The 27,990-nt window shown below is 41.1% G+C and overlaps 5 protein-coding genes, 1 long non-coding RNA gene and 1 other non-coding gene across 9 annotated transcripts in view; 3 read left to right on the top strand and 4 right to left on the bottom strand.

Annotated features, from left to right (window-relative positions):
- The window catches only part of camk1b (calcium/calmodulin-dependent protein kinase Ib), a 28,539-nt gene extending 19,767 nt beyond the window's left edge, over positions 1–8,772 (bottom strand). Inside the window, exons 1-3 of one of the 3 annotated variants that reach the window (XM_019880926.1) lie at positions 8,668–8,741; positions 5,549–5,561; positions 1,861–1,974 (exon numbers count right to left, since the gene is read on the bottom strand). In XM_019880926.1, coding sequence (XP_019736485.1) covers positions 1,861–1,974; positions 5,549–5,559 — 125 coding nt within the window. In that variant the 5' untranslated portion in view covers positions 5,560–5,561; positions 8,668–8,741. Of the gene's footprint in view, positions 1–1,860; positions 1,975–5,409; positions 5,437–5,548; positions 5,562–8,667 lie in introns of those variants that run through there. The other 2 variants (XM_019880925.1, XM_019880927.1) reach the window with 2 other exon arrangements.
- A 1,625-nt stretch (positions 8,773–10,397) lies between these two features.
- On the top strand, positions 10,398–16,941 carry nek4 (NIMA-related kinase 4). Its single transcript, XM_019881363.1, has 16 exons — positions 10,398–10,714; positions 11,416–11,682; positions 11,758–11,955; positions 12,019–12,126; positions 12,272–12,426; positions 12,577–12,721; positions 13,610–14,191; positions 14,267–14,317; positions 14,626–14,766; positions 14,847–14,981; positions 15,364–15,430; positions 15,508–15,608; positions 15,701–15,774; positions 15,890–16,098; positions 16,171–16,307; positions 16,466–16,941. Exons 1-16 carry the CDS (start codon positions 10,628–10,630, stop codon positions 16,562–16,564), a joined length of 2,556 nt encoding a protein of 851 aa, XP_019736922.1. The 5' UTR covers positions 10,398–10,627; the 3' UTR covers positions 16,565–16,941.
- A 354-nt stretch (positions 16,942–17,295) lies between these two features.
- Positions 17,296–18,296, bottom strand: spcs1 (signal peptidase complex subunit 1). The gene is made up of 4 exons (XM_019881364.1): positions 18,170–18,296; positions 17,768–17,827; positions 17,600–17,686; positions 17,296–17,519 (listed from the first exon to the last, which is right to left on the bottom strand). Exons 1-4 carry the CDS (start codon positions 18,203–18,205, stop codon positions 17,412–17,414), a joined length of 291 nt encoding a protein of 96 aa, XP_019736923.1. The 5' UTR covers positions 18,206–18,296; the 3' UTR covers positions 17,296–17,411.
- A 507-nt stretch (positions 18,297–18,803) lies between these two features.
- trnag-ucc (transfer RNA glycine (anticodon UCC)) lies at positions 18,804–18,875 on the bottom strand. The gene has a single exon. It is a non-coding gene; the product is annotated as a tRNA-Gly (tRNA).
- Positions 18,876–19,248: 373 nt separating this feature from the next.
- On the top strand, positions 19,249–23,134 carry glt8d1 (glycosyltransferase 8 domain containing 1). The gene is made up of 9 exons (XM_019881167.1): positions 19,249–19,502; positions 19,610–19,708; positions 19,964–20,174; positions 20,344–20,461; positions 20,554–20,638; positions 20,729–20,841; positions 21,608–21,774; positions 21,853–21,965; positions 22,353–23,134. Exons 1-9 carry the CDS (start codon positions 19,493–19,495, stop codon positions 22,535–22,537), a joined length of 1,101 nt encoding a protein of 366 aa, XP_019736726.1. The 5' UTR covers positions 19,249–19,492; the 3' UTR covers positions 22,538–23,134.
- On the top strand, positions 20,849–21,500 carry LOC109522521 (uncharacterized). Its single transcript, XR_002169577.1, has 2 exons — positions 20,849–20,958; positions 21,034–21,500. It is a non-coding gene; the product is annotated as an uncharacterized LOC109522521 (long non-coding RNA).
- A 101-nt stretch (positions 23,135–23,235) lies between the features above and the next one.
- On the bottom strand, positions 23,236–27,581 carry gnl3 (G protein nucleolar 3). The gene is made up of 15 exons (XM_019881165.1): positions 27,461–27,581; positions 27,307–27,365; positions 27,080–27,220; positions 26,639–26,758; positions 26,474–26,548; positions 26,264–26,399; positions 26,064–26,167; positions 25,431–25,587; positions 25,042–25,129; positions 24,764–24,941; positions 24,542–24,684; positions 24,203–24,339; positions 23,939–24,102; positions 23,680–23,731; positions 23,236–23,593 (listed from the first exon to the last, which is right to left on the bottom strand). The coding sequence occupies exons 1-15, from the start codon at positions 27,471–27,473 to the stop codon at positions 23,493–23,495; spliced, it is 1,668 nt and encodes a 555-aa protein (XP_019736724.1). The 5' UTR covers positions 27,474–27,581; the 3' UTR covers positions 23,236–23,492.
- Positions 27,582–27,990: the final 409 nt, after the last annotated feature.

The raw sequence follows: 27,990 nt of genomic DNA, 5'->3' as shown, positions 1-27,990 counted from the left end.
CCTTACCTTCACCTCATGTCTCGCCCTACCGGCTGTGAAGGCAGATGGTGACAAATGAAATTGTTTTTCATTTTTATACATGTGCTGTAGTAGGGCAAAGCGATATGGCAATCCCTTAGCAAAGCCAAATTGATAAATAAAACAAACAAAAAAATGTCATACATTAAATAAATAAAATACATATGTACAAATCTCAAAATTAAAACTCAGCACACTATGGTCTAAAATAGTGCAAATGATCATATACAGGACTGCTGATATAAATATTTAACATACTATTAAAATATTTGTTTTACCTGATAGGCTTTGCCTGGCTGACATATGCTGTAACATGCTGATAACCTTCTGGATTTCATGAGCATGTTTACGGTTTAAATGGTGGATCATTTTCTCTCTTGACACTTATTAAACCGGCTGCTAATTTTCTGTTCATAGTTGATTACTCTCCGCTGTAAAATGGTTCCATCCAGACTTGTGTTTAAAGTGTACTGTGACAGCTAAACACTTATCGGTTGTTTTGAGAATCGACACTTTACGATACAGAAACGGTGATCATAGCTTCTCTGTCATTAACCTGTTCACTCTGGCTCAGTGTGTCACAATAACTACCGCTCATCCTTCTTTAGTGATAACGATACTTCTCAGAAGCGGAGTTTATTTCACCGCCGCGGAGGCGAGGATTAGTGACGGTGTTTAGCCGTGCTACCGAGCCAGTCGCAACCGGTAGCTGCTGAACCGCAAGTAAGCATGCGACTAGCAATCCCGCCGGGAATTCCCAAGCATCAGGAAAAGCAGGGAGGATGGGTGACTTTCATTAGCGGGACACACTTATGGCTGACCCCGAGAGTCAACTCAACTCATCAGATGAGCTCGGAGCCATTTTCACCTTGAGGCAGATACGATGACATCATCAATAAGTGTCATCTCAAAACTGCTGAATTTGTTGGTATCACATTTTGCCGGGGGCTTTCGCAGCTCACGAGTCAAGATCTTTCCTGTTGTTTTAGCTGGTGTTCTCTGATTCTTGACAGTTCAGAGAGTTCTGAATTTTCTGCAGAGCTGCGGTCCGTTAGAAAGCATTCAGTCGTCTGCACTCTTTTGTACACCTGAACAATCTATGGGAATTCAATGCAGCAGCCCAACCATAACCGTCAGCCATGTGAAGTGTATCGTTTTTGTGTTGTCACCCACGTGTCGACTCGGTTCCAGGGCGCAGAGCTGTCATGGCTCTCTCAGAACAGTTTAAAGTAACTGCATTTCCTTAAGAGGCTTTCTCAAGTTCCAGCTCCAATTATTTACAGGCCGACAGCAGAGCGACAGCCTCTAATTCTTTGTGGAGGGTTTGTTGACATTGTGTCATCACACGGTGTCATAAACTGTACATCACAAGCTTGATTTAGTGCGGTTTTTTTTTTTTTTTTTTTACGACTGCCGAGATGTGAATTTGCTGCAAAGCTAACAAAACCAAACTAGTTGATGTAAAATGATTTGGAGGACAACACAGCATTGCATTAAAAAGTTCGATTGATGCCAATTTTAATGTGACTATGTAATTTTTAGAGAAAGTTCGGACAAAAATGTCATGAGTGGCTGGATGAGAGTAGAATATTTTTCATTTCACTAAGATATGGAGAAAGTGTTGAATTTGATTCATAGAACAGTGACACGATCTATGAGTAGGCAGAAGAGACCATGTGAATTCTACCAGTCTCAAGCAGCCACAATAAATAGTTCTGCACAGAAACATTGAGATGGCAAACATACTCTGACTAGGAACAATATCAATATTACAGTATAAACTCTAAAAATGAAATATTTAAGATAAGAAGGAGAAAAAAACCCCCACAAAACCACACTTACGTTCCAAGGATATCTTTGAAGTCATAATGTTCCTTCACATCCGATGTCTTCTTCTTCCAGCTATGGCAGTCGTCACCCAGCGGCATCTTCTTGTTGTTTCGGTCAGAAACGATACTGTCGACGAACAAGAGGAACAGGGGAACAAAAATGAAGAAAAATGATCATTATTCTCCAAACTGTTAACATTTCACAAGTGAAAATACGGTCCTGGATTTCCAAAAAACTTCCAAGTAGTTTTTTGAGATTGCGACGCAACCATGGAGGTATTCGATTGTGACTGTGACTCGGGTTCACACATGAGGTCATCTTCTTGTATTCATGTGACATCATCAGTCCCATGAAATAGATGCGTTGATGTTACCTTTTAGCCACACCAACGTTACATGGCCGACTTGCCACTGAATGCATATCTGCAGCAGCAACCGTGGCTCAAGTTATGCAGTGAACAAGGTAACCAAGGAGACTACCAATGATGATGGTGACGGCTGAATCTGCAGATGTGTGAGCAATAATTCCGAACTGAAATCAGACGACATTTTAGAACCAATAATTGCAATGGATGATCGGCATCACAGATATCCAATCTTGAAATTTCTCTCCCCAATTTGCCTCTGGATGGAAACATGTTCCATGGCTCAAGAGGCATTCTGCTGTTGTTCTGTCAATAGTTTGATTTTTGTGGCTTGTTGTCCTGGGTTTGTATTAGCCCAGTTAGCGTATATCGGAGGGCACACTTCCTGCAGTGGAATAATGAAGTGTATAATGTTGTACAGCAGAACATCTAAAGTGGAAACACCCCAGCGGTTGCAAATCTTTAAAGTGGCATCGAACCCTGGGGGGGTTTATGGTTGCTCTGCATCATGTAAGACATCTCTCACTTCAAATCTTGCACGTCTTCATCATATCTCGTGAGACTTCAGCTCAGTGAGCACCGAAAGAATTAACTATCCATCCATCTATTTTCTTATCCGCTTATCCTCGCAAGGAGCCGATCTCAGCTGTCTTCGGGCAGTCGGCGGGGTACACCCTGAACTGGTCGCCAGCCAATCGAAGGGCACACATAGACAAACAACCATCCGCGCTCACAGTCACACCTGGGGACAATTTTGAGTGTTCAATCAGCCTGCCATGCATGTTTTTGGAATGTGGGAGGAAACCGGTGTACCCGGAGAAAACCCACGCAGGCACGGGGAAATGTGCAAACTCCTCACAGGAAGGCACCTCTGCACTGTGAGGCAGGCGCACTTGCTAACCGTGCCGCCCCAGGATAAACTATGTTCACTGAAAATCAAGCAGTCGGCATTCATGGTCTTGAAAACAAAACGATGATGGTGGTCTTCTTATCTTTATTCAGACATGTTATTATTGCCATTGCAGGGGTGGGGGCACAGTCCTACACTGGGTTAATAAGCAAACTTCAGATCACTTTTTTCAAGGTTAACGTGTATACAGCTAATGATTTGTTTGGGATTTTATTGGATTCGGATGTCTGTCCCCATCATACTATTTGAGCGAGTGTAATCACAGAGCACCAAGCTGCCAGAGACATCATCATCAAAACCCACAAAGTATCTCGAACTCAAGGCCTGGCAGACTAAAATAGCCCAGTTCATATCAGCGCGCCTCACGCTTCCTCTGTTCCTACTGCCAGCAAGCACTTCTCCGTCAGGCCATATAAGATGATGTAACATTCTGCTTGTTGCAGTGAAATAGCCTCGTAAATCACCTCCAATTACCTCAGAGTCACTTTTCTATACCGGTGGAATTGTGTGAATATGAACGGTGATTAAGGCGAAGCTACGTTCTATTATCTGGCAGTGGACATGAATCGAATATATTCTAGCGCAGGTTTACATAGCATATACTTCACGTGTCTGTCACACACACGTATACACACACATCGGGTGGCCCTCTTTGCCGCCTTTGCCAGGAGCTTTTTATGTGTCGTCATAGAAACCCAAACGGAGCAGCAATGGTATTTGAGAGTCCAAATTGCTTTAGTCTCTCACAGCAGGTGGCAGCTGAGATGCAAATCATTCGGTCATTTTTTTTGGACAGACGCAGGATGCTCGGTTCTATACAACCACACGTGTGTGTTTGCTTGACACAATATGAATTTTGGATAAGTCACCCGAGACAACAATGCCGCAATCGGTCATTGTTATTTGTGACCAGGAAGGTCTGTCTGAAGTATTGAAACAATATTCATTCACACACAGGATATTTTGTAAGCATACACGCCCATTTTTCATGTCGTGACAGGAGTTGCAATGTTTTGCTTCTCAACCGAGAAATCAAGGTTTGATAAGCATTTAAGATAACTGGACAAGGAAACAAGTGCAAGGAAGTTTCTCCAATGAAATATGACAGGTGAAAATCTGACATTTTTGCCCTAATGACAAAAAGGTAAGCAGTCAAAGTAGAGTATATAACAAGTGAACGTGTACACTATCCCTCAAACTCACGGCTGTGGTGTCCTTAAGCAAGGTGTGCCACTTGTTTGTTCGTGAGGATCAAGCACAGATTGGAGCATAGTGTCTATTAGTGCAGAGACCACCGTTTGATTAAAATGCTTTATTTCCTCCTTTTTTTTTTTTTTTTTTAGGCAGCGAGAAATCGCACATTGTTCATGCCTCATACTAAAGTGCGCAAGGTCCGTTGAGAACAACCGATTACGTTACCAAGATAAAATCACACTGCATTAGTGTCTTAGAACAAGTGGTTCTACAATGGGGATACTAGTACCCCCGGGGAGGGGATTGGGGGGGTGCCTGAATTACATTAATGGCTTCTGTTTGAGAACAGATCCTTACTATGATCCCAAACGAGCACACTTTATACTGGCCGTTATTTTTACGTGCACAAACCTGTAGTTATAAATTAAGTTTAGTTCTTTCTTTCTTTCGATTTATTTATTGATTTATATCTTTTCATTGGCAACTCATTCTAGAGATATGACTACAAATGCAGTTCCAAAGTTATATATATCACACACTGATTGCTGAGCCCTGTTGTAATTTGTTTGTTTGTTGGTTTGTTTTTCCATCCCAAAAGGCTTTGCGCCGGTTGGGGGTAAAGTGCTTGAAAAAAAATATTTTGCAATGTCATAGAAGACTTGCAGTCACATCATCTGATGATGTCACCACTCTAGTTCTGTTTTTCCCGATGCCACTGCTTTAGAAAAAAGAAAAAAGCAAGTTGGTTCACTTTTTCGTGTGTAAATTCTTAGAATCCACTGACAGTTGCGAGACAGGAAACCCAGAAAAAGAGGAACCGACATCCAACAGAGGACTTTTTCTGAAAATGAACTGCCACATTTTTAACTTTTATTTTGAAATCTGTTGAACTCTATTTCAATCGTATCTTCAAACAAAAAAAAAACAAAAACAAAAACAATTTAGTTTTAAAAAGCTCTGTTGGATAAGGAGCAGACTACAATCAATACCTAGAGCAAACCGAAAGTGGAATATGTTTCAAAATGCAGGAAAGAAGAGGAGAGACACATGCGGGCACCATAAGAGAATTAATCACGTCCTGTGGTAACATGACCTTTGGGTCGTGGGTGGAGTCACGTTGCTTGCAATCAGGGAAAACTTGAGGTCAGAAGATCCACAATAGCAAGTCCAACATACACAACATGCAACACACAGCCTTGTTGCGGGTGGACAAAGAGAGTGACTGTACTCACTGGTTTCCCATTCCTGTGATGAGCATGGACAGAAGAGACAAACACACATAGACAATAACAAGAACACAATGACGCGTGCCCTGTTTGACTGTGGACATAATTACGCACTTTACATCACAAATATACAAAGCAAATATTAAAAAGCCAACTTGCGCGGATGTCTCTTTAACCAAGTACAAATGTTGATCCAGGCGCACCTGAATCACTTTGCATATCTCGACAAACTGTTGTGGCACATCACCAAACTGCAAGGGAGTCTGCTGCCAAGTTTCAAGCATACCTTAGTTCTAATGAGTTGCTTCCTGGAAGATACACTTCACTGGAAGTTAAATAGCTTTTTTTAAAGTTTCCAAGAGGTTAACATCCTCATTCAGCGTCTCGGTGAGTTCAGACCCTTCATTACACCTCGACATGTTTTGACATCTCGGCTCAAATGTTCCATACTGTATGTATAATGGGTAAGACATCAAAAGCCATGTTGAGGTTATGAATGTCAAGCACGGTGAAGATTTACATACAGTGTTGAAAAATAGTCCAACATTTAGCCTGACATAACAGAAATGTTTGACACGGCTGCACAATAATCTGCATGTACATACAAGTTTACGCAAACAAAAATCGCAGTACAATCGCAGCTTTCTGATTTTGTGTGTTACGAACTACATGATCAGCTTTTTGGCTAGCCAAATTTTGATTTAGGAGCGAGGTTCAGATTCGCCGGCTCTCAAGGAAAGTGAAGAACAAAAGGAAAAGCACAGTCACCAATGCACTTTCATCCGTTTATTGAATGGGACAGTCAAAGACAAATGTGAAAATGAAAACACTCGCAAGGAGCATGGAAGCATGGAGATGTTAACAGTAAACCGACCACAAGGTAAACTGTCAACCAGACTGACTCCGTCTTCATGATGTCACTCACTAGGCCATGCCCCTTAAAGGCATACATCCACACACAAACACTTTTGTGTGTGTGTCTGTGTGTGTGTGTGTGTGTGTGTGTGTGTGTGTGTGTGTGTGTGTGTGTGTGTGTGTGTGTGTGTGTGTGTGTACATTTATTTGGGGAGCTGGACCATTCATAAATATGTGAACAGCAGGCATAAAACAATCTGAATCAATATATTGTATTTTTTAGTCAGCTCACTGGGACGTACAACTATGGGGGGGGCACACGAACGAACGAGGGTTGGGGGTGGTCTCAGAGTGGCCACTATATTGCACAGATACGCTACCGCCATTGTCAAGATTCTAGTGTGCAATAGTCCGTGATATTTGAAAGGAATGGAAGGAGCCGCTTTAGCCACGATTTAAGCCGGCTGTGACCACTACCACTGCGGCGCAGCCCTCGCTCTCAGATCCACTGGCCTGCATTCATCTGCTAAATTACCAACATCGGCTCTCACCCGCCTCCACAGGAGTGTTACGCCACATACTGCATATGATTTATGCTGGTCAAGATAATAGAGCCAGAGATGTGTGATTTGCTTTTTGTTTTGCTATTTGCCAACTGTTACTCATTCATTATGTCATCATACCACAAAAACTTTATGTTTACTCACAAGAGCTCAATTCAGCCAGTGTCAAAGGATTAACCAAGTGCACTTGGCTGTTTTCTTCCTTGGTGTTGTTAAAAACAACAACAACAACAGTTCTAAAAATAATGTGAGTGTCATTAACGAGAGTTTGAAAAGAGAAGAGTTTACACCAGAAGTTAGATGAAAAAATAAAAAGAACGTTAAAAGCAGGAAGACTTCCTCCAACGTGTGAATTCCAGTCAGTGGGGTTGACTAGCAAGCCACTTAGCTGCCCAAAAACACGTCCCGTAGGCGTCACAGCTTGTTACCAAAGAATGTTTTCAAGATTTACAGTACATCAGTAGTTCACTTCTTTTTACACTTGTCTGGTTAGTTAAAACATTGCGTGAATGCTAATAAAGGTTTTATAGGGGTGAAAGTTAGCATGGATTGATCCACTTTACATGACAGTGGATCTGGGTCAACTTTTAAGATTCCACACTAATCTTCTCTACTGTCGTTAAATGTTTCTTAAAGGCAGCCTTCTTGATTTTATTGGAGAGTACAGTGATCCCTCGCTACTTGGCGGTTCGTTTATCGCGGCTTCAGTGCATCGCGGATTTTTTCAAACATTAAAAAAAAAATAATAATAAATTTAATATACATATACTGTATGTTGCTCCATAAATTAAAATAAATTACATACATGGGGGGGAAATTGCTGCTTCGCGGATTTTCGTTTATCGCTGGTGGTTTTGGTCACCATTAACCGCGATAAATGAGGGATTACTGTACTCTTTTATAAAGGCATTGAATTGTTGTTCCAAATCTGTTCTGTAATAACCACTTGACTTGGACTAATCGCATGATGCTGAAAATTATTTGATTCTGACATTTTTATTGTACTATTACTTGAGTGGTTTATGACACCTACGTTGAAATGTAAACAGTGATCTTTCGGTTTCTGTTCTGCAAAAATAAATAAAAAATAAAAATAAAAATAACAATAAAAAAAACAACGTAATGCAGCAACATCGTCGTATCGGGTAGCCAAGGTCATTATGGTGCAAAATATTCACCAAATATTTACTTTATAACAGTGGCAAACATGAAATGGTTCAGTGCAAACACACAAGTACTGGCATAGATTTCCTGTTTGTTCGCTTGTCACTCTTGTCAACAGCGCAGCGCCAGTGGTCTCTACATGTCAAATTCTCGCGCCGCTTATCCAAAATGCAAATCTGCTTTACCAATTGATAAAATAAGCGCATGAGGGGAAGAAGGGGGTCGGGAGGTGTGGGAGATCGGGAGAAAAGTAAAATAAAGGATACTTGAGGTCCGTGTTTAAGTAACAGCAGTAGAATAAACACGCCGGGTCATGTTCACGGCGAAACCATATCATCAGAATTCAGGGTTAATACAGCCACTAACAGAATGGAATGTGTGCGAGTGCGACGTGCAAAACCCAGTGCAACAATCCATTCGTTTAATCCAAATATTAAAAAGAAACCAACACAAGGCTCAATCGAGAATAAATGTCAAGAAATGAACACGTGACATTTTCGCAGCCCACAAGAGTCTAAAAGTATCGGCGGTAGTCCGTCCTACCTGCGGCGTGACAGCGAGAGGGGTCCGGCGTACGAGCTCAGCGAGCGTCTATCCACCAGCCGCCGCCTCGCCCACCGCTTACCTCTCGCAGCCAAAGGGCGGAGCTACTCACAAGGAAGTGGCGATAATTACGCGCCAATCTGCGGTGGATCTGAGACACACCACCTGTCATTTTTATGATGCCAGCCAGGTGGAATGTGAGATAGAAAGTAGTCTCCATGGCATATTTTGTGTCGTATTTCGATTGGAAAAATGTATTCATTTTTTTTTCTCGCTCATCATTGGAAAAAAACATTTTAATGGTTGCTATTAAGTTTGACCTACAGAAGCTTGCAAAATATGGATTTTTACCTTGCGTTGTAATTTATAGCTATGACTTTCTGAAAAAAAATCCACACCTAATTCATTATTATTATTATTATTATTATTATTATTATTATTATTATTATTATTATTATTATTGTGTTTTATTTTTATTTTGTTTATTATTATGAAAATATGTGTTACAGAAAATAGCAAGGGCGGATTCATTATCATTGCAAAAAAAATCTGGAAAAGTTTACTTGCAGCACTGGTTAAAAAATGTAGGATAAAATTGGTGACCTCATGCTCTGCCTCGCAGTGGTTTAAAAATTAAACCTCAGGATCTCAGAACTTTTATAACGATAAACTTATACATGTATAACTTAAATCAACACCACTTTATCACTTTTTGCACAAAAGCTTTGGTTCTCATAGGCTCTCATCATGCATGTGGACAGTGATGAGCCATTCAGGACCAGCATGGCCTTCTTTTGCGCTGACCTAAAACAATCAGAAGCACTTACATTCATTTACAACCTAAATTTGAATGCTTGCCCCATGAAATTGCATTTGCAAATCAATTGCCAGCAGTCTATTCTTTTTATTTTGTAGGATGTCTCTTGGCTGCACAGCTTTCAGCAGTGTACAGGTATGTGCATGTTAGATGTCTTTGTTTATTGTGTCCATCAGATTTCAGCCACTGTCTGCTGCCATCTCAATCTAATCTACACAGGAACTTTCAGAGTCAGGAATGTTGGTAGATGCAGCATAATTTATTAGTCATGAGATTCTTTATTGAACCAATCAGATTGCAAATTCCTCCTCAAACTGGGCCTTGCCTATTTCATTATATTTAATTATTATAGATTTACAATAATGCATTTATTATTATATATTTGATTCATTATATCATTGTTATATTTTCGGTGTCATCGTACTTTGCAGTGTAAAACACAACCTTTTTTTTAATAGACCGCTATACGTAAATACATACTGTAAAACAACTGCATCTGAACACAGCATATTTTACCGAGACATGTTTAACAATGAATACGGGTAAATTAACTAATCTGAGTATTTTCTTTTTTCTCATGATATGTTTTGGGGGCAAAAGCTTTTGTCTATTCGTTATTCCTTTTATATCTGTTGTCTAATTGATATACTGTATATATTTGTTATTCTATTTGTCTGTTAGTCTGTTATATATGTCACGTTGTTGTCATTGAAGTATCCATAGCACAGTCACAATTTTAATTACGGTATTGAGTAGAGCACATCAGTGTTAAAAGCTGTGAAAAGTTGTGCTGCACAAATTAACTCTTGCAGACTGCCATCTACTGTACTGCATTAAAAAAAATAGCTTGCGAGCTGTGTATTTTTCGGTCGATAGGTGGCAGTAGCTGCTATAATAGGGCTTTGTGGAACTAATTTCTTCGGTCGCCTTCTGCCAGTTGCCTAGTGACTCCACTGATGGATTTCTGCTTTTCAAAATCTCATCTCCCCATTACGCGAGTGTCCAACTTTTACAGAACACATTTCATGATTTTTTGTCGCCTTTCCAGCTGCCTCATGGGTCGCATAAAAAAGTCTCCTCTCGGAGCGAATGTTGAGTAACTTCTGTGTCGTCCGGCGTGGTTATGAAGAGCCTTGAAGAAAGATGGATAAATATATTTTTATCAGGGTGGTTGGGAAAGGGAGCTACGGGGAGGTGAACCTTGTGAAGCACAAAACAGACCGAAAACAGGTGAGATGCGCAGGATTTTAGCTAAAAAAAAAAAACTCTGGGTACAGCTAGCGTAGTGTAGCAGCTAACCTTGAAGTGCTAAGTTTGTTTACGTGCAATTCGATAAAGCTGTGGAGTGAACTGATTCTATTCATATTACTTAAATAAACTACAAGGCAAGCGTTGTGAGCACCTAAAGGAATTCCTACTAATGTAGTGGCCGTATAAGTAAAAGTAGTATGTACTGTGAGTGGTACACTCCAAATATTTTAAAAGTCATTTTGGCAGCGGGACGGTTTCAAGCAGTTTGGACCATTTTACCAAACGTCAACCAGGATTTATAGTCATTTACCTTCATGAACCTGTTCAGGATTTTCCAACTACGCATTTGTTTCAAACGATTACATCATGGGGCAAACTCATTTTTGTCGCGGGCCACATCGTATTTAGGGTTTCCTACGAAGGGCCATTATGACCGAAGTTCACAGTGTAAATTCAAATAAATGTATGGTTGTCTCAGATTACATACACACAACAAATCAATGAATGACTAGTTTTGATATCAGTAAGCTGTTTTAATGCTAATATTTTAAAGGAGGGATTGGAAACAACGAAATGCTTGCAATATCTCAACGTTTTTAAAAGGCAATTTGCATTTTTGGTATTTATTTATTGAAATAATTTCAAAATATTGTACTTTTTCACAATTTCCTACCCTGTAGTATGTCATCAAGAAACTCAATTTAACCACCTCCTCAAAACGGGAACGTCGGGCTGCAGAGCAGGAGGCGCAGCTTCTGTCCCAGCTGCGGCATCCCAACATTGTAACATACAGGGAATCCTGGGAAGGAACGGACCTCCAACTATACATAGTGATGGGCTTCTGTGAAGGCGGCGATCTCTACCATAGACTCAAACAGCAAAAGGGAGAGCTGCTACCAGAGAGGCAGGTCGTGGAGTGGTTTGTCCAGATTGCCATGGCACTCCAGGTATGTTGCATATACATGTGAAGGCAAATCATGAACACAAGCAGGCCTGGAGTCACTTTTTCTGTTCACTTTCAGTACCTTCATGAAAGGAACATTCTCCATCGGGATCTTAAAACGCAGAATATATTTTTGACAAAGACCAACATAATCAAAGTTGGGGACCTCGGCATCGCACGAGTATTGGAGAACCAGAATGATATGGCCAGCACGCTTATCGGGACCCCTTACTACATGAGTCCAGAGCTCTTCTCTAATAAACCGTACAATCACAAGGTACCTTTATCTCATCTTACTGTTTTCTACTGGGAGGCTTGATGATTGTATTTACTTTTCCAGTCAGATGTCTGGGCCCTGGGTTGCTGTGTGTATGAAATGTCGACACTAAAACACGCCTTCAATGCCAAGGATATGAACTCACTGGTTTATCGCATTGTGGAAGGAAGGGTAGGTTTTATTTTTTTAATGTCTAATATGTGGATAAGGAGATGCCAGGCTTTTACTTTTAAGCGTCAACTGTAGCACCTTATTACCTATAAATCAGCAGTGATGTATAACCGTTTAATTACCGGTACTGTTTTTTTGCTCTCAGCTACCACAGATGCCAAGTAAGTACGACCCCCAGCTCGGAGAGTTAATCAAGAGCATGTTGTGTAAAAGGCCAGAAGACAGACCAGATGTCAGACTTATCCTACGGCAACCTTACATCAAGCGACAAATTGCCATGTTCCTTGAGGCTACCAAGGAGTAAGTTAGAAAGACAAACTGGGTCGCAGTCCCATTTGTTTGTTCAGTTTTGCTTCATCACTGTACTCAAACCGTGTTTCTAACGACAAGTTGATCAGAACCTCTTCCCGTTGTGTTGCTCCTTCATCCATTTCTGTTTTTGTTGCTCAGAAAAACTGCTAAGTCAAGAAAGAAAGTTGCTGGTGGCAGAAGTGACATCAGAAGCAACGATGTAGCCGATGTGGCGCAGCCTCAGCCAAAATCTGAGCGACAACCTCCAAGTCCTCAGCCGGAGTCAATTCCCAGGTTGAAACAGGTTGGTGAAAGTTTAATTGTAGAATTATGCTAGATGAAGGAGAAAAAAAAGTATGAAGGCACACCCCCTAACCAATTAATCTGATTTGCAATATTTATCTTTCATCATGCCAAGACATCATTTTCTGGAATAGTTTGGAGACGAACAGCATTTTCCCTTGCAGCATGAGGTCATAAAGTCATGTTTGTATGAGTCGATCGTGCGCCATGACCTCAAACATTTAAACCTCTTTGAACGAGAGCAAATGAGTCAATATCATCACAAGGTGCCTTTAATAATCTCTTGACTTCTCCATGACAGGGAAGACTTGTTAAACTTGACATCATCCAACGACACACCAAACTGTATGCGTCAATATTTATTCTCCAACTGTCCACTGTTTCAGCCTCCCCTGGAGAAAGACAAAATGCTAGATAGAACGTCACCGAAAACATTAGAGGGTTTCGGAAAGAGGGAGTAAAGTGTTGAATATTTTAAGATATATTACAATTAAAAAAGCTGAATGTACAATATCGGAATGACCTATTTTTACTGGGATGTGTTTAAATGTTTATTCGGAAGACTTCAGAGTTTCAACTATTGCCATATTTTCTGAGTTATTCAGATGAGGACACAAAAAAAGACACCTTTTAGTGATACTGACCCAGGACTACACACGTGCATGTAATGATTTGATGTCATCATGTATTTATTCATAAAACAATAAGTGTGGCTACATAATCCTATCATTACCACGGAAACCAATGATTAGCTTTCGCAGTAAGATGCAGCAAATCACCAAGCATATGTTGACTTTGAAGAATATTTTTAAAATATTTTAGAAGACAGAAAACAATCTTTATGTCGATCTTTTTGGGCTAATTCTATTTACGTTTATTCATTCAACAGAAAGAGAAATCACAACTCCCCCAAAATCACAATGGTCCCACAGATTGTAACCCGGTTCAGACAACTCCACCGCCCAGGCAGTCTTCACCCGATGTTCTCAAAAGCAGCATCACATCCATGGCAACCATCAGCAAAATCCACGTTGACGTGTATCCACAGGAGGATGCAGATGCCATAAAGAGGCCATCAGAGACACCTCAGTTAGCTGTGGCACGCCATCAGGATGAGAAAAAGCAGCCCTCTGACTCTTGTACGCATCTTAAGCCACCACTAAAGCCTGTATCAGTAGCTGGCAAAAGGGTAGGAGATGAGAGAAAAGTATCAAACGGCTTTCGTACATTTCGGGACACCTTTTCCGTCGTTGAGAAAAAGGTGGCAGCTAATGATGACAGAGAGGACACACTGGAGCTCCTGAAAGAAGCGAACATGCCGGAACCAAAACTCGAAGTGGAGCACGTAACCGATTTTGAGAAGAAAGCGGCACACCAAATCTCCTTGGAAAACGTGGAGACAAATACGAAGTGTAAAAATGATTCGGCAAAACTTGTCAACGGAGCTTCAACACGCCAAGCAGACATACAAGTAAGTTCAGTTCTCAATAGAGATGTCTGTTGGTTGTTTGTAGGAGGACCCTCATGTGTTTTGTCATCTTTTTAGGATGATTTGGAATCGACAGAAAAGCTGCTTGAAGCATTGCCTCCAGCAGTTGTAAGAAAATTCTCATTCTTTCAGCTTCTCATCACTGTTTGAGGAACAATGGCACCATTTTAAGGGGACATGGTTTCAGTGATTAAAGACAAAATGAGCAGGATCAATTTTTGGCACCATTGTGACGTAGATTGATTACACGATTCAAGTTGCTTAGTGGTTGCTACACTCATGGAAAAACCCGGATTGTCTTGCAACACCAAATAAAAAGGACATGACAGATTAATTCTTTTTTTTTTCTTTCATTGTGGCTTGGGACTTTAAAAGATGTTCATGCTGGAAAGTGTTAACTAATTGTCTCTTTTAAGGAACCTCCTGAACAAGAGTTGCCCTTACAAAACAACACGCAGAATGTAAGCAGTGCTCGGGTTCTCCCAGCTCAAGAACCCGCAGTCTCGCTTGAGTACAGCGGGAGGGACGCAAGACAGACCGATGGTGATCAGCAAAAGGTAAAGTGGTCGATGAATTCCTGTCTGGAAAGTTCGATTCACAATACTTTAACAAGGATGATACGGTATGTGTCATTTAGACGATAACTCGCAGACCTCTGCCTCCACGTCCTGTCCAACCGTCGTTAGAACCCAGGAAGAGAAGCTCGGAGAGCAAGAAATCAAATCAGAATGAAACATCTAAATCATGTGGAGATCATGTGGATCTGCCAAAGGTACAATGTTTTACTCATTTTCTTACCCGGCCGGGCCTTGACAAGAAGAATTTTTACACAAATAGCTGCCCCACAGTTCTGAGATTGGGCGTTTGAATCCGGGCTCTGTCCTTCCTGTGTGTAGCTTCTCCCTGTGCTTGGGTGAGCTTTCTCCGGGTACTCTGGCTTCCTCCCACATTCCAAAAACTTTGGTTCACATAAAACTCAGAATTGTCTTTGGGTGTAAATGTGAAGGTCATTTTTTTTTTCCCCATATGCGCCCCGCACCAGTCCACAGTGTAGCTCCAGCTCACTCGCAAGCCTCGTGATAGCAAGTGATAGAGAAGATGGATGGGTGAATAATAATAATAAGCTGATAATAAACTTAAATGTTAACTTTCAGGCTCGTCCTCTATCTGCCAGAGAGAGAAGACGACTGAGGCACTCGAAAGACATTGCCTGCCAATCAGGTACAGGACTAATATGTTTTAAAGAGTGCAATGACATTTGGGAGCATTTTTTCATTTGACAAATGCTGATCGCCCAGGTGCCGAAAGATCATCTCATGATGTCACCGGTTCCGAGGCCCAAATCTGCAACACTCCAGTTTCCAACTCTATTTCAGACTTTATTACTCAGACCAATAAGGTATGACTCACACTTGAGGTTCCTTGTTACTGTGAGGATATTTCTAAAACCATACACGACAAGTGTTAAAACCACGGTGTGATTTGTTGAAGCGGGAAAAGGATGAAGATGAACCCAGCTCTTCCACAAGCTCCACAGAGCATGCAGAGGGAGATGGCATGGAAAGGTGAGGCAGTAAATTAACCCCAGTGCTTTTTTTGTTTTGTTTGTTTGGGTTTTTTTTTGTTTTTTAGTACAACGTTCACGTTTTTGGACGCATTTTAAAGCACAGTGTTTTGCAGAAGAGCCGAATCCAAAGACATGCAAGATTTAGTCCACATGATGACCCAAACTTTGAGGATGGTTGGTGGAAACGAGGGGGACAAACATGGATTTGGCTCTACATTGCTGCCAGAATTCAAATTTAACAGGAAGTACAGGGACACCCTGGTGCTCCATGGCAAGGCTCGACAGGAATCAGAGAACTTGTCACTGGGTGAAATCCCCATAGGTCGGATATTACAGTCAAACTTTGCCGTCGTCACCGTTGAGGTATCCTTAACAATATTTTCCATTTGAAAAGGCTCCAAGTCTGGTCCAGCCAAGATCAGGAGGGCCATCGAGCTCCTGAGAACTGATGTGGTGAAGGGCCTGGGAGTCAAGCTCTTGGACAAAGTCCTGGAAATCATGGAGAAGGAGGTGGATGACGATAAGCGAGAAGTATGTTTTGAGAAATGCTCCAAATAATTCAAGCGCACTTTGGCTCCATGATTCTTTTTCCAGTGTGTAAAGTCGAAAACGAATCTAAAGGATTACGATGAAACGTGTCAAGAGGACAAAAACACAACTGGTGCTCATTCCTTTGTCTCTCATTGCAGTTGTGCCTTCGTCAGCAGATGGGGGATGACAAGTATCACGCTTATGCTGTGATGGTGAGGCAACTGAAATTCTTTGAGGAGGTCGCGTTAGAGGTTTAGAAAAAGAACTGACGTCAGAGCTTTCACCAATGAGGCAAGTGCCATGACAAGTGCCACTTCCTGTCTACAGAAAGATTCTCATTTATATTTCTTGCGTCCATTTTTGCATCGACACCATGCAAAACAATGACATGTAAATAACCGAGTATCATTATTTATAGCCTTATCTTGCAGTTTTGTATTTTTCACAATGTCTATGCAAACATCTTCAATTACGTTGAAAGGACTTCAAGTAACTTGCTATAATCGAGTACTTAGTTTAATTTATTATGTGAGCCAGAATATCATTAATAGAATAAGACTTATTTTCATTTGTCTTATACACAATGTAGACGCATTGTATCATAGATATTGACAATAAAATTATTTCTGATAAATTCCTCTTTTAACTATTCTGACTTTTTCCTTCATGTTTATTGTAGTATTTTAATACAGACCAGCACATGGCTTCCGGGTACCCTTTTGCATGCCCAAAAAATATTTATTGTGGGTCTTGGTTTTTTTATTGTTGATTGTAAGGAATAGCTATTTAGAAATATTTGATCTGCCTGTACCAAATACTGTAATCCCATAGTTATTATCCATCTGCACCATAAAACAGTAAACCATGAAAGCCTCAATGAACACCCGTGATGAACTTATTCCTTTCGCATGCAGTCAAGCCCATTCCATAATGCTGCCTTAAGTTTAACACGATGTGGTGAGGATTTCTGTTTAGTAGTGACAACATATCGACCACACACAAATTTTATTGGACACATATTTCAGTGTAACACGTGGGTTGTGAGATAAATCAAAAAAACATTTCCAATGTACAATGATGTAACAATAGAAAGATGATTAGGAGTTATTTATGCTTCTTTTTCTTTTGACTGGACTCTGCACTGGTCTCTGGTATTACAGGCTGCCAAGGCAGGGGATTCCTTCTGTACATTGGCCATGGGGGCAGGGTCATCTAAAAAAAGAAATGAGATATTAGCGTATGCAAATTTTGAACATCACCAGCGTGTAATTGGAAGTAGCCTAAAAACTCACAATGCATGAGACAACAAATCCAGTCAGGACTATGTATACAGTCCATCCAAATTGTTGAATGATGAGACCATACACAAATCCAACCACCTAATGGCACAAACAAACCACACAAGGTGAGAACTGGAATGCTGGGTTGATCTAGTTCTGGTCATGTAGTTGCATAGTTACCGCAGAGATGATGATTATCCCTTGGAAAATCTGTTCAGCCAATTTCTGGCCTTTATAATCCTATAACAAATAAAAGGAATTAACGTCACTGTTTGCACAACCCCTTCAACAGGAACGCAGATGTTCAATCCCTACTCGGTATAAGCGCTCGAACAATATTAGGATCTTTGTAAACATTCCTGTAACTAAGCAATTTGACAAACAGGAGCCAGACCGACCAACGACATCTACTTATTATTGCATAAAATCTTCATCTGATGAGGTTGGTCGTAGTTATGAAGACCAGCATGAATCTTGGCTAGCAGTACAAGCAGCATCACTGGGTTCGCAAACACAACCAGACAAGCAAGCTCAGACTTGATCTTACTCTGACACAATAGCATTAAACTTGATAAAATTTACCATGTGCGTGGGTATTGAGTTAAATATTGACAGCATATTTCTTCTTTGATCCGAGCAACCTGAGCAATAGTAATTTCCGGCCAGAAATGAAACGTCACATTAAGAAGGACCCATTTCTTCTTCATCTACATTTTCTGGCGGTTGACAAACAGCGTAATGTTGCATTTCCCCCACCTACTGGTTAGGAGTGTGGATCATCAAATATACCCACACTAATATTAAATAAATTAATAAACTGTCTCGTGTCTTCTATTTCTGCTTCTTCACAGTTATCGCATGTACCTAATAGTAACACTAATATTAAATAAATGAATAAACTCATATTTCTTCGACTTTCTGCTTCGTCACAGTTATCACATCTACTAACAATAATATTAAGTAAATGAATAAAATGTATTTCATATTCCTTCTACTCTTCTACTTGTTCACAGTTGTCGCATCTACCACTTGTATGCTTTGCGTGCTGTTAAACCCGCAATGTCCAATCCATAAACTCGATATAACTGTTTCAAATATTCTCATTCCGCCAACCTTCGTTTGTATTCTGTACCTACCAACCCTTGATTAATTAAAAAAAAAATAGAGACATGAATCTCTCCAAAGCTATATTTTACGCTCGGAAAAGAAAAACTCATGCGTTGGCCGGGAATCGAACCCGGGTCAACTGCTTGGAAGGCAGCTATGCTCACCACTATACCACCAACGCCTGCAAGCATCTGCACCCCATAATGTACTTGATACATTTTTCTATGTCAAAGTTGCAAATGGTTTTTCGTACACGTTTATTTCAAAGCAAGTTGCACTGAGGCCGATGGGCCTCCATAAACCAATTTTGATATGAAGAACATTTACATGAGCATGTATTGGGTTCAAAAAGTCATGAAAAAAAATAATACTGACGCACAGCGTTACATGGGCTAGGTAAATCATTGCCGGTAAATCTTAACTTTATTGCAATCAATTGACATAAATGGCCATAATACACAATTACTAAAACTACGGATATTTTACTTAAATTTTGTTTTTGTGGCATTGTGTAACAATCTAGCCAGTTTTCATTTATAAACAGGCACGCTGTGGACAACTATTTGTCGTGCGATTGCAGACGTTAAGTGTTGCGTTGGCATATTGGTCCTCGTGAGACTGTTTTAACTTTATAATGAATGTTTCAGGCTAGACTCGGGCGGATGAATGTGGTCAAATTTGAAAATGGTTTTATTTTGCCGCGTCGTAGAAGTGCATTAGCCTACCACTAATTCAACAAGGGCGTCTTTGTGTGCGTAACAACATTGATCGTAATTCGACGGAGTAACGGAAAAGGCGATGAGGAAAGGTTCGTGCAGTCATGTAAAATCGTTTTTTTCTGGCAATCGAGTATTTTATCCTAACTTGAAAGTAATCGCTTTATCCAAAATGTGTGCTCTTGATTTTATCTTCCAGTTAACGTGGTGATCCTTGTGCTACTTGCTGTGGCTTTCCTGATCATAATTCAACGGAATCTCCTGAGCCTCAGTGACTTTTTACACAAAGAAATACCACGTAAGTGTTTTTCAGCCAATTGCATTTATTCCACAGTTTCTTCTTAATGTCCTACTACTGTGCAGAAATATCATACAGCAGTGGAAAAAAACTGTCGTTCGTTATACTGAATTGCCTAATTGGTGAGAACAAAGATCATACTAGTTGATGGACCTTAAAGTGCATATCAAGGAAATAAATATTAAATAAATTTTCGATGCTTTTCGATACACTAGCACAAGATGAAGTAAAAATCCCTGATATGCTCTCCTACAGATACTGGGGCCATTCTTCCCTTTGAGGCGGAATTGTCTCGAGTTCTTGGGGTGGATTTGGAGAGACAAGGGGATGAGATCCCTGTGGTCTTGACAGCTGCTGAGGAGAGGCTCGGTGCTGCCGTGGCCGCCATGCACAGCATCTACAAAAACACTAAAGCCAATGTTGTCTTCACAATTGTCACCATGAATGACACAGCCGATCACCTCAAGTAAGACCGTGAAGCACTCTGTTAGTTTAAATAACTTGCTGACTAAAATACGGTGGCTAGGAAATGTCCGATATTGTCGCGCATATTTTATCTTAAGGTATTATAACCAAAGCAGAAAGAAAAAAACGCACTTGGGTTTGAATTATCATCAAACTGTGTTGACCTACAGGACTTGGTTGAGTGTGCCAAGGCTAAAAAGCATCAAATATAAGATGGTTCTTTTCAAGCCCGAGCTGCTGGTTGGCAAGATATCAAAAAATCCTCAGACGATCGACGCTGCAAAACCGGTTAGGTGACATTTTGTGACATTTACAGTACTGAGTATAATTGCCCTTAAGGTCACTGCATGCAAACTTTGTTCATCTGGTCTATTTTTCAGCTAACTTTTGCCAGATATTATCTGCCGTTATACCTACCCGATGTGGAGAAAGCCATCTATTTGGATGATGATATTATTGTGCAAGGTAAAACACTCCATTGTGACCGTGTCAACATAATCCAAATCATGGGCTGATTTTTACCAGAAAAAAAAAACATTTCTCTTTTGGTCTCAGGGGATATTAAAGAGCTTTATGAATCAAGTTTAAAACCCGGACATGCAGCTGCATTCTCTGATGACTGTGATTCTGCATCTGCTAAGGGCATTGTTCGAGGGGCCGGAGCTCAGGTGAGAATCTCTTCCGTTTTTACTGCAAGCCAACATTAGGATGTGCAGGCAGGCAATTCTTTTTTAAATGCAGTTTTTACTCTTTTCCACCAGTTTGGTTCACTCTTGTGTGTGTGTGTGTGTGTGTGTGTGTGTGCGTGTGTGTGTGCGTGTGTGTGTGCGTGTGTGTGTGTGCGTATGTGTGTTTTTTAGCTTTTATGTTGGTAGAAGGTCCAGAACAACAGATACTATACCAATTTGGACAGTTAGGTGTGGAATTAGATACACGTCAGGCTCTTGATGAGTTGACAGAGCATTGACCTACAAATATTTGTGCAACAACTGGAATGGTGGGTTGCACTGCTGTGAGGTAAACTCAAGTCGAATCGCAAAATACAAGCATGTGGAAAGGTTACATCATTTGAAAACCATCCTTGAAGTTGAGGGGGGAAAAAAATGCCACCACACATGGTGATGACCATCGAACAGGAAGTGGTACTCAGTGGGAATGAGGCCATTGTGTGCTGATGAAAAATGGGACATGTGTCATGGTTGCTTACTAGAGCTCAAGTGCCATCAATCCAAAAAAAGAAAATGTTTGGTGACATCTTGCGGAATCTTTTCTTAATTCAGAATCTTAAATCCCCAACAAGGAACTATGCTGAAGTGAGGTTTTTTTTTCGACAAAAATAATGGGCTCAGCCTTGACCCCAACTCTTTAAATGTTCATTAAGAATGCTTAAAAAAAACATGACTCATAGTTTTGTTTTGTTTTTTTGTTCACAAGAATAACTATATAGGTTTCCTGGACTTTAAAAAAGAGGCTATTAAACAACTGGGCATGAGAGCCAACACGTGCTCATTCAACCCGGGTGTCATCGTTGCCAACCTGACAGAGTGGAAGAACATGAACATCACTCATCAACTGGAGCACTGGATGGAGCTCAACACACAGTCAGTCATTCACGCTGCACAAATGTGGCTCTCTTTCATGTTGCTTGAATTCGTCTGCATTGCTTTTCTTTCCCCCAGGGACGACCTGTACAGCAAGACACTGGCCGAGAGTATCACCACCCCGCCACTTCTCATCGTATTTTACAAGCGTCACTCTACGCTTGACCCCATGTGGCACGTGAGGCACCTTGGTAAGTACAATGAAGCCACTGAGTCTGTGACATGGTTGAAAGTGACCACATACGAATCAGTGTGACGTCGGGTCACCCATTTGTCAAGTTTTTTTCATCGGTTGTAAAGTGAAATGGTCCTAATATTGAAAAACAGTCAAATGCTTGTAATGCTTATCTTTATTGTTGCAAGTATTAGGGGCCCAAAAAAATATTGATTCATTACACATTCTTTAAATTTATCGACCAATGAATCTGTTATTCGTAGTTTATTGCTTATAAATGAAATGCATTATTATTATTATTCTGCCAAATACTGGTGTCAGCATTGGCCTAGAAAAACAAATCAATTTTGGTCAGGCCCTACTGTGAATGTATAATAACTCTCGTCTTTTTTTTTTTTTTAAGGCACTACGGGCGCTGGAAACCGCTACTCGCCACAATTTATCAAAGCAGCTAAACTCCTTCACTGGAATGGACACTATAAGCCTTGGGGGAGGACGTCCGCCTTCACCCAAGTGTGGGACAGGTGGTTTATTCCGGACCCGGTAGAAAAGTTTCATCCTGTGCGGAGACACGCGGTGGACAAATGAAATTGAAAACATGTGAAATGTGGCAATTTGAGCAGGTCAAGTCAACCCAACCGGCAGGAACAACAACACCTCTCAGGACTCTAAATATACCAGACGGAAAACTTTCCCTTCAGTAATTCTCAATAGTTTCAGTAACATTGAGAATGATTCCATTCTAGACTATTGCGAATCCCTTTGAAATCACAACCATCCCATTTGAACGTTTTTTTGTTTCATTGTTATAATGCAGTTTGCCACATTTCATAGGTATCACTTCTATAGTAAGCTAAAATGCTGAGTTACCTCAAAACTTGCCGTGTAGAAGTAGTGTATCAGTTACAGGACACAGTGCTCCATGTTCGTTGTCAATTAACATGAGCGATCTTTGCCAGTTCATTTTCACAAGTTGTACATATTCCTCGTGCTACATAATGACTCCCAACACCTATTGTATGGAAATAGTGAGTTCTCACGGCGAGATGTTACAATGTGGTTGTTTTCCAAGGGTGCAATATGCAAACCACTAAATAACCCCTTGCAGACATTGCTTTTAATATTCCGTTCCAGGCTGATACAAATATATTTTATTTCGTCCATTAAACGCATTTTGTAAAAGTACTGCATCTATTTTGAGAGTTTTTGGTGACCAAAACCCACCTTCGTTTTGTAGTGTGAAAGGGCTCCACAAGGCGAAACAACCGAATAGCCTCATTACATTTATTGGGCAGCAGATTGGAAGGAACTGGTTTATTCGATCAGTGGCATCTATATACAAAATGTTCATAGATACGACCAAAATGGATTGCATCATACAGGACAATGAGTATCCAAATCTGATAGGTTGACATATATACAATTTTTCGGACTGAGTTGTATCAATCATAAAAAGCTTTCAGATTTGCAGCGAGTGGATGTTATGCATGTTTGTAAATGGAGGTCAGCACCTCCACCCGACTTTATGGACTCGGGCAAAAGTTCATATAAAATAAGTGTTGAAGTCGTAGGCATCGTCTGTTTCCACTGTGGAGGAGCCGATTTCGATGGGCACCGACTTGAACTGGATATGGGTTGTTTTTTCTGGAAAGACAATGCCATCCAGGTCTTAGGTGGGCGTTTGGTCACATGATGGTGAATGAAATCTCAGGAAATGGAAACAAACGTACCTTCAGGTAACCCGTTCTCTGGTTCTTCTGCATTTGTTGCCGTCTGTTCAGGCTGTGAGGAAAAACAAAAAAAAAAACCCGTAAAAGATGGAAGGATGAGCGCAATACTCTCATTAGAAGTTGGTTCACAAAGCAGGATCAGAGTTGGATTAGAAGTCTTCATGAATGAATCCAGACTTGCGTTTCTGTCCTCATTTCCATGCTAAGGTGAGACCCCAGACTTCTAAAACAAAGTGGCACCGTCAACAATGTGGAGTACCTCTTCTTTGTTCTCCTCCTCCGCTTCCTCCTCCACCACGACCTCATCCTTTACGGATCCACCACCATTTCTTTCTTCAGCGAGGTCGCTGACCACCAGCTGACCTTTAGTGGGACCACTGGACGTAAAGTTAATGCTGCTGGCCGGGGTTGGGAATTTGACACCTTCAGAGAGGAAAAATTACAACAACCACTTCGTCAACGATGACATGACACAGAACTGTCGCTCGAAACGTGCACTTTGTACGTTAGCCAATCCACGTACTGCTCAGAGTGCTCTCGTTGCCGATTTGCAGTTGCTTGTAATCCAGGGTGCTCCACATCTCTGCGATGACGCTATCTGTCACGTAGGCAGGGAGGCCGTGTTTGTCTGTGGGCTTGCAGTAGTAGCTAAGCTTGGCTCTGAGAGAAATCAAAACACGGACACACCTGAGAATTGCGCTACCATGCTCACACGACATTTTGTCAGCCTGGCGCAGTGTTTGGATCAGAGTTGGATTAACGGTCTTCATTGTGAAATCTGTGCCGTATATTTTTGTCCTCATTTCCGCACTACTGGTCTGTGGCTCATCATTATGATCAAAAAACGGGTTCAAAAGCTCACCCAGTCCAATCATCCAGAAACACTGAAGCGGCCTGCGCTGTATTCGGGGTTCCACCCTTTTGCAAGAAGCTACGCTTTTTGGCCAACAGGTTTAGAAACTCCGCGGCGTTTCTGTAGTTGGCGATATTGTACTGAAGTATGATCTGAAACAAGAACAAAAGGTCTGAGATGACTTTACAACGGCAGGATTGCATCTATATTCGTGCACTGGAATAGAAGTACCTGAGTCTTGTTGCACTGTTTGAGCAGAGTGCTGACAGCCTCCTGCACGCTCTCCTGGCCGTCTTCCACTTGCAGGCTCCTCAAAGCCATGGTGGCTGCCGGGTTAGATGGACAGGCCAAAATTCCCGGACTATCTACCAGATTCACATACTGTGAGATTTGCACCTCCTGCATGGATCTGACGGAAAGAAAAACAACAAGGCTCGGGATGAAGGTTCCCAATCTGTTTCGGAAATCACGTAACTAGCAACGTTTGTCGCCACTGCTCAATAACTCACTTTGTGATGCCTCTCTTCGTACCAACGATGCATGCAGGACTTCCCTTCAGATTATTGATTAGGCTGCTCTTCCCCACATTAGGAAAGCCTGGATGGAAATAACAGGTAAAAGTGCAATCGATGTGTGAGATCACTTTTCGCATTTCCTGATTTATACCCGACACCGCTGTCCCCAATTTTACTGCGAAATGCAAATTGAAGGTTTGTCATTTGCGTGTTAACCCATTTCGATGGCCGCCAATTATACACAGGTTTTCACCAGTTCACCCGGTCCTAAATAGCAGGTGTCCACTGTATTGTGAAACTTGAAATCCTTGTCAGGTGATTAAAATTCCCCGTGTGTCACAAAAAAAATGAGACGTGGATACCCGCAGACACGAGCGTCTTACCAACTACGCCTACTCTGAGACGAGTGTGGCCGTCCCTGTCGGCGGCGTAATGTGTGAGCAGCTCAGTCAGAAGAGTGCTTCCAAAGCAGGCGGCTCCTTTGGATTTGCCAAAGACTTGATTGGAGGCCTTGATCCTGCCTTTCCTCTTCTTCCCTTGCTGATTAAGAGGCAATCACACACGAGAGGGTGGATCACATAAAGAAAAAAGCGTAAAAAAAAAAAAAAAAAAAAAAAGCGAACGATCTCATTTCAAACATTTGTTCACAAACACACCAATGAAGCTCAGCGCAGAGCCGAGCTACGTCATTGAGTGGTTTGATCGTTAATGTCGGAGGTTGTAACCAGTTTGGAACAACACCACACGAGCTGTTCAACCTTCTCAAACCTCCATGGAACTTCAATGCAAATGATTCTGCCGCACTCTAAATAATAAATTATATATTTTTTAAAATTAATATTTCATATTATATTATTAGGTTCCCATTCACTGCTTTTATTTGACAGTGCTAAAAGTGACATTGTTGCTATTTCTAATCAGCGCGTGATGCCATATCACCAAAATCGCGTCGAACCCTACTAGGCATGTTCCATTTCTTGAGGGGACTCCATGTTTGAACGTCTTATGCCCCCTACCGCTTTTTCACGTTGAACTTGCGTTGACGCTTTGAAGGCCACAACCGGAAACTCCTGCTCTAACCTCTGAATCCACTCCTCCACATTTGCTCTTGGCACCAAGTCTAGGGCAGAATACAAACAGACCACTCAATTTCAGTGCCGAGAATGTGAGCGCGCGCACACACAAAGCAACACCGTGAAGCGTCTTGCCCATGTACCTATTTTGTTTAAAACAAAAAGCAGTTTCTTGTTGCCTTCCTTCTGGAGCACCAGCTCCTCCAGCTGTGGACACCTGCAGCCCAGTGGATCGCGCGCATCCAGCACTTCTATTATAACATCAGATGCATCGATGACCTGAAGAGTGGGAAATGATCCGATGAGTTCAATGAAAACCACTGGAAAAACACTAATCAGGACTGTGTTGTTACCTTGTTTAATTCAGCACACTGAAACTTTTTAGATTTCCTTAATTCTGCATTCTTTCTTTCTGGATATTTCTTATCCTTCAATAAAGTGACAAACACCCGTGAATTAACTTAAAAAATATATACCGTATATATCTGAATCCAAATTTCATTGCTCTCTTTCGTTACCTGGCGTGCTTTTTTGGCTTTGGGTTCTTTTTCTTTGCTTTCAGACTCCTTTTCCTTTTTCCTCTTCTTAGTGCGCTCTGCTTTCGCTGCTTGTTTTTGTCTCTCTTTTTCCTCTTCAATCTGAGATCACAGTGTGCAATAAAATTAGGGAAATCTTTGAAGGCTCTCCCACGTCTTCGATCATCATCATCATCATTGTCAAGCCAGAGTAGAGCTGTGGAGGAAAGCTAGCCGCAGGCAAGCCCTTTCAGCATTTGACGTCCCACTTTGTCCCTTGTACTTAGACAATTCATCACACCAGTAGATCTATTGAGGCAGAACTGCACTGATTGACATTTGCATGCTACAAATAATACTAATGACAATGTGGTAAATGTTTGAATAGTGAGGAAAAAAAGAGCGCACTATTGAATGAGTGACCAAACGCCTTCCTATACGAACCTGGAGTCTCCTCTGCTCAGCCTCTCGCAAGACTTCCTCCTTAAACGGAGCACTACTTGGCACTCCTGGATCTTTCTTGGGTCGTTTGCCCACTCCTTTCTTCTTGGCCTCTTTTTTTAACTTTCTGTTGTGCTCTCGGACCTAAAAAAAAAAAACAACACCACCTGCATAAAACCTAGCAAACTGCGCGGACACCCGAACTGGAAAAAAAAAAATCATCACCTTACCTTCTTTTGTATTTTATACCGTTTAGCACATGACAATCGCTTACTCGCTTTCTTTAGCTCTGGGAAAACAAGAAAAAGACTTTAAGCAGCCAGCAAGCGTGCGGTATATATTTATTTACTTGTACATTGAACATGACTAAAAATCTCAACTTACTTGGTCGTTTCATCTTGGACTAAAGTCGACCGTTCCAACGTGAAGCGCCAGACACCATATGCACTCGCACGTGTAGGCCTAGTCACATACGTCACTTCCGCCTTAATCACTGCACAATTTCTTTTACCGCCATCTATCGATCAGGAGGTTCACGATTAATAAACACACTGTTCTGGTGACACGTGCGTGCATTGATAAAACAAAAATGAATTACCCTATTCACACACTCACTTCCACTCTTATGCACAATTAGTCTTCAACTAACCTATACATGGAAGTTTTAGAGTAGGGGAGGAAGCCGAGCAGACACTTAAAAGAAATGAAGTGACTAAAAATCGAGGAGTGAAATATAATTGTCTGTTCTAAATTCCAATACTTTTCAAAACATATTTTTTGACCCATCTCAAGTCAGACCTGTGAGGCTTAATTTAGTAAATAAGTAAATTCTAATCAAACAGTTGCATATCTTTTCAACATTGACAACCCCCCTCCCCCCAAATAATTTCACCTTCAGCTTTATTTTCATAAAA

The sequence above is a fragment of the Hippocampus comes genome, unplaced genomic scaffold, assembly GCF_001891065.2.
Source record: "Hippocampus comes isolate QL1 unplaced genomic scaffold, H_comes_QL1_v1.1 scaffold68, whole genome shotgun sequence".
Classification (NCBI taxonomy): Eukaryota; Metazoa; Chordata; class Actinopteri; order Syngnathiformes; family Syngnathidae; genus Hippocampus; species Hippocampus comes.
The sequence above is the reverse complement of the archived record's forward strand: the minus strand, read 5'-3'. Positions and strand labels throughout refer to the sequence as shown.